Source organism: Macadamia integrifolia, chromosome 2, assembly GCF_013358625.1.
Source record: "Macadamia integrifolia cultivar HAES 741 chromosome 2, SCU_Mint_v3, whole genome shotgun sequence".
In the NCBI taxonomy this organism is placed as follows: domain Eukaryota; kingdom Viridiplantae; phylum Streptophyta; class Magnoliopsida; order Proteales; family Proteaceae; genus Macadamia; species Macadamia integrifolia.
The window spans coordinates 30,604,112-30,608,876 of NC_056558.1; the positions used below are offsets into that span (position 1 = coordinate 30,604,112).

At 40.1% G+C, this 4,765-nt stretch overlaps 1 protein-coding gene across 1 annotated transcript; it reads left to right on the top strand.

Annotated features, from left to right (window-relative positions):
* Positions 1-1,060: 1,060 nt before the first annotated feature.
* Positions 1,061-3,818, top strand: LOC122059163 (pentatricopeptide repeat-containing protein At1g08070, chloroplastic-like). Its single transcript, XM_042621848.1, has one exon. It carries the CDS (start codon positions 1,186-1,188, stop codon positions 3,394-3,396), a length of 2,211 nt encoding a protein of 736 aa, XP_042477782.1. The 5' UTR covers positions 1,061-1,185; the 3' UTR covers positions 3,397-3,818.
* The last annotated feature ends 947 nt before the right edge of the window (positions 3,819-4,765 follow it).

A 4,765-nucleotide genomic window follows, 5' to 3' on the forward strand; every position in this document is an offset into this window, starting at 1 on the left:
ATTAAAAAAAAAAAAAATTGATAAAACCCAAAAGCCAAAAAAGAGATCAAGAGCCATTTATGTGTTTTGGCCAAAATGGATTTTCATTTATTTTTACGTTGAACCTTAATGAACACACACTTAAAGTCCCAATATAAAGGGATAAGGTAGTCATTTGTTTTGTAATTAGAAATTCAAGCCCCTTGCCCCTTCTTCAATACAAAGTGGAGAAAGCGAATTATAAAGAAGATGGGTGAAGGTGTAGAAACTCAACCCTAAAACAATGTAGAAGATAATGGAAAAACAAAACAAACAATGCACACAGATTTTACGAGGTTTGGTAAGGTTGCCTACATCCCCGGTGAGATGAGATCCTGCTTCACTATCAATGGAGAATAGGGTTACAGCACTCTTCCTCACACCTCTCCGTATTGCTTGCATTACAGAGAAAGAAACCCTCGCTACAAATATATAGCGAAAAAAACTCTGATCCGGATTAAACTACAATTGCCCTCAAATAAAAAATTCGAGTGGGAGGCTGCGCCCCCTTACACTCCCTGCTATGCAGGAGGGCCTTCTGCCCCCCTTGCAACCCCCACGGCCCGCTAACCGGCTAGCGGGACCGCCGTCCTACCGGTCTAGTTGCTGCACTAGTACTCCCTGGATTTAAACTGCGACGGAATACAAAACATCATACACCAACAGAAGGGAACATATCTTCATCCATTTCTTCAAAAAACCATTTTGCACATAAGAATATCAAACTATTTCTCATAAAAAACCATTTTTCTCAAGTAGTTATCAATATTTTTATGTTTTGATTAAAAAATATATTCATTAATGATTTTTGATAAATTAATAAAAAGAAAAAAGAAAAATGATGCCAAAAAAAGTCTTAATTGAATTGAATTAACCTTCGTACCACTTCAAAGCTCAAACCCCAGAACTAGATATCCTTCTTATGAACCTATCACACTTATTCAAATAAGCCTGCACAAGACTTTCAGAGCTTGGGTTGGGTTTTTAGTCCATCATAGCTAGGCTGGGCTAAGGTTGAGATTTATAGGCCAAGATCGGACTGTCCGAGAGAGAGAGAGAGAGGGAGAGAGAGTTAATCCCCTCCCACAAAGGATCTGTTATTGTTTTTGGCGGTTCAAGCTCGAAAGTTGAAAGAAACTTCAAACAGAAGTTTCAGACCTTTTGCCAATGTTGTTCTCTTTGCAGTCCCCTTTGATTTCTTCGTCCTCTCTGCATCTCCTCCCCTTCTCAGACCCTCCTTACAAAGTCCTCAGATTTCACCCATCTCTCTCTCTTCTCTCCTCATGCAAGGGTATGGAAAATTTTAAACAAATCCACTCCCAATTCATCAAGACAGGCCTGCACAACACCCAATATGCACTGAGTAAGCTAATCGAGTTTTGTGCAATTTCTCCCACTGGTGATCTTTCTTACGCTGTCTCAATCTTTTCTTGCATCGATGAACCAAATCAATTCGTATGGAACACGATTATTCGAGGTCATTGCTTGAGCTGTACCCCTATCCATGCCATAGCTTTCTATGTAAGTATGCTCCTTGCAGGAACAGAGCCGAATAGCTATACTTTCCCTTTCCTTTTGAAAGCTTGTGCGAAAGTTCAAGCTACCCATGAAGGGAAACAGGTCCATGCGCATGTTGTGAAGCTTGGTCTTGAGACTGACGCCTTTGTACATACTTCTCTAATTAACATGTATGCCCAAAGCGGCGAACTAGCTGATGCCCGGCTGGTCTTTGATAAAGGTTTTTCGAGAAATGCGGTTTCCTTCACGGCTTTGCTAACAGGTTATGCTTCGGCAGGTTATCTGGACAATGCTCGTCAGCTATTTGATGAAATTCCTGTTAGAGATGTTGTATCATGGAATGCCATGATTGCAGGCTATGCCCATAGTGGGCGATACAAAGAGGCTCTGGATTTCTTTCAGGAAATGCTGAGAGCAAATGCCCAGCCCAATGAGAGCACTATGGTTAGTGTTCTTTCAGCCTGTGCTCAATTGGGGTCCCTTGAGTTGGGGATTAAGGTTCAGTCTTGGATTAAAGATCATGGACTTGGTTCAAATCTTCGGCTTGTTAATGCTCTCATTGACATGTATTCCAAGTGTGGGGGGTTGGAAACAGCTCGTGGTTTGTTTGACAGAGTAAGTCAAAGAGATCAAATCTCATGGAATGTTATGATTGGTGGGTATACTCATATGAGCCACTATAAAGAAGCTCTGGATCTCTTTAGGAAAATGCTACAATCAAATGAAAAGCCTAATGAGGTCACTTTCTTGAGTATTCTACCAGCCTGTGCATACTTAGGTACTCTTGATCTTGGCAAATGGATTCATGCATATACAGACAAGAATTTTAGTAATTCAGGTGATCCTTCTCTTTCAACTAGTCTCATTGACATGTATGCTAAATGTGGAAGTATACAGGCTGCAAAACAGGTCTTTGACTCTATGAAATCTAAAAGCCTGTCTTCTTGGAATGCAATGATATCTGGACTAGCCATGCATGGGTATGCAGATATGGCCCTCCAGCTTTTCTCAAGGATGGTTGAAGAAGGATTCAAACCGGATGATATCACTTTTGTTGGTGTACTTTCGGCTTGTAGCCATGCGGGCTTGGTGGAATTAGGTCACAAATACTTTGATACCATGATCAAGGAGTACAAGATTTCACCAAAATTGCAACACTACGGGTGTATGATTGATCTGCTTGGTCGTGCTGGGCTGTTTGATGAAGCAGAGGCCTTGATGAAGAATATGGAAATTGAGCCTGATGGAGCTATTTGGGGTTCTCTGCTAGGAGCTTGTCGGGTCCATGGCAATGTTGAGCTAGGTGAGCTTGTTGCAGAACATCTTTTCAAACTGGAGCCGGAAAACCCTGGGGGTTATGTACTTTTATCAAACATCTATGCAAAATCTGGCAAGTGGGAGGAAGTTGCAAGGATAAGAACCAGATTAAATGATAGGGGAATGAAGAAAGTACCTGGCTGTAGCTCTATTGAGGTGGATAGTGTTTTACATGAGTTTCTCGTTGGTGACAAATCACATCAACATTGCAAAGAGATATATAAGATGTTGGATGAAATAGATGAACTATTGGAGTTGGCTGGTCATGTACCAGATACATCAGAGGTACTCTATGATATAGATGAGGAAAGGAAGGAAGGAGTATTGTCTTATCACAGTGAGAAATTGGCGATTGCTTATGGGTTGATCAGTACAAAACCAGGGACAACAATCAGAATAGTGAAGAACCTTCGTATATGTGGAAATTGCCACTCAGCAACAAAGCTCATATCAAAGATTTTCAACAGGGAGATCATCGCAAGAGATCGGAGTCGTTTCCATCATTTTAGAAATGGCTCTTGTTCATGTAAGGATTACTGGTGAAATCTACATTTTTGCCTTATTATGATATGAGGATGATATATAATTAATTGGAATACTAAGATAAGGTGTGTGACCATCGTTTAAGGAATTGGAATCGGATCAGTAGAATTGCTCAATTTGAATCAGATGGGCAGTTGCCGGTCCTGATTCCGGGCAGTTCAAATCTCCGCTGCATTTTGTGCATAGCCCCTTGGATATCAAGTTGAGTTCCTTTACATGCACATTACCTTCAGCCATTTAAAGAGTGAAGAGGGGTATTTATGAAATCAAAGGGGACAAATATTGGTGCACATGCAGAGGATCCAAACTCTTGAACATCTCAATCTCTTGATTTTTCGGTTTTCTCCAGCAACGGTGGCCTCGAGGTAAGAGGTGTTTGGAAATATTTTTAATGAAATGGAATAGAAAGGTGTTCAGAAATATTCAGGATAAGAAGCAGGCATTTGTTCAACAATTGACTTATTTGGAGCCGCTAGACTTTAAACCATCGGCTATGTCGAGGGAAACTTCAAATGAAGGGAAGTGAAATCTTCTAGCTTAAAAAAGAAATTTATGCAATCATTACCCATGTGATACCATATTATTGTATAAATTGTTTAATCTTTTAACCATATTTAGTAAGGATATATTTTACATGTCATAGCAAGGATTTTGGATTTCAAGTAAAGTAAAATTTAATAATCAAATATGAGGCGGCAACATGTTTAGGAAGAGACCAAGTGTCAAAAAGAGAGAAAATGTGTGTGAAGTGAAAATATTTTCAGGTCAGTAGTGCGGGGTCATTTTTCTTTTTCCCTCTTCTTTGGGGCCCTGGTAGCCTTAATATGAGTAAAAGTGCTTCCACCTTCAACCTGATTATTGGTGTCAAAGGCTTACTGGAATTAAGTATGCTTCTATGGTACTAGAATTTTCATCGGTCCAGTACGTTGGTGTAGATCGAAGGTGAGATATATATTAATTTTGGGAGACGGCTCCCATGGTGCCACAACCACCACCACCAATAAAAACAACAGCTCAGCATTTTTCCAGATAAGTGGGGTTAGCTTACATGGATCCTCCAAAGTATAAGACAAGAGAGAGAGAGAAAGGTGAAAAGCCACAAAAGAAAAAAAGCAGTGCAACAACTCCAGGATATTCTACCTAAATGTAGTCGGTAACATGGATCCTTACCCTTTAAACAGTTCTATTTGAATTCATATGAGGATCTAAACCTAGCTTGTGCATGTCTTTCTTTACCAACTCATCTATACTGCCACCATGGGGAAGAATCTACTCACCATATTAACAGGTATTTTGAAGAGTAGGTATCATCCGTTTGGAGCCCACCTTTTCAAAATAGGAAAAAAAAAAATCATGTGAGAGGGGAGCT

What these genes read in the sequence shown, in the direction of transcription:
- LOC122059163 (XM_042621848.1), top strand. Translation starts at nt 1,186, where the DNA reads ATGTTGTTCTCTTTGCAGTCCCCTTTGATTTCTTCGTCCTCTCTGCAT.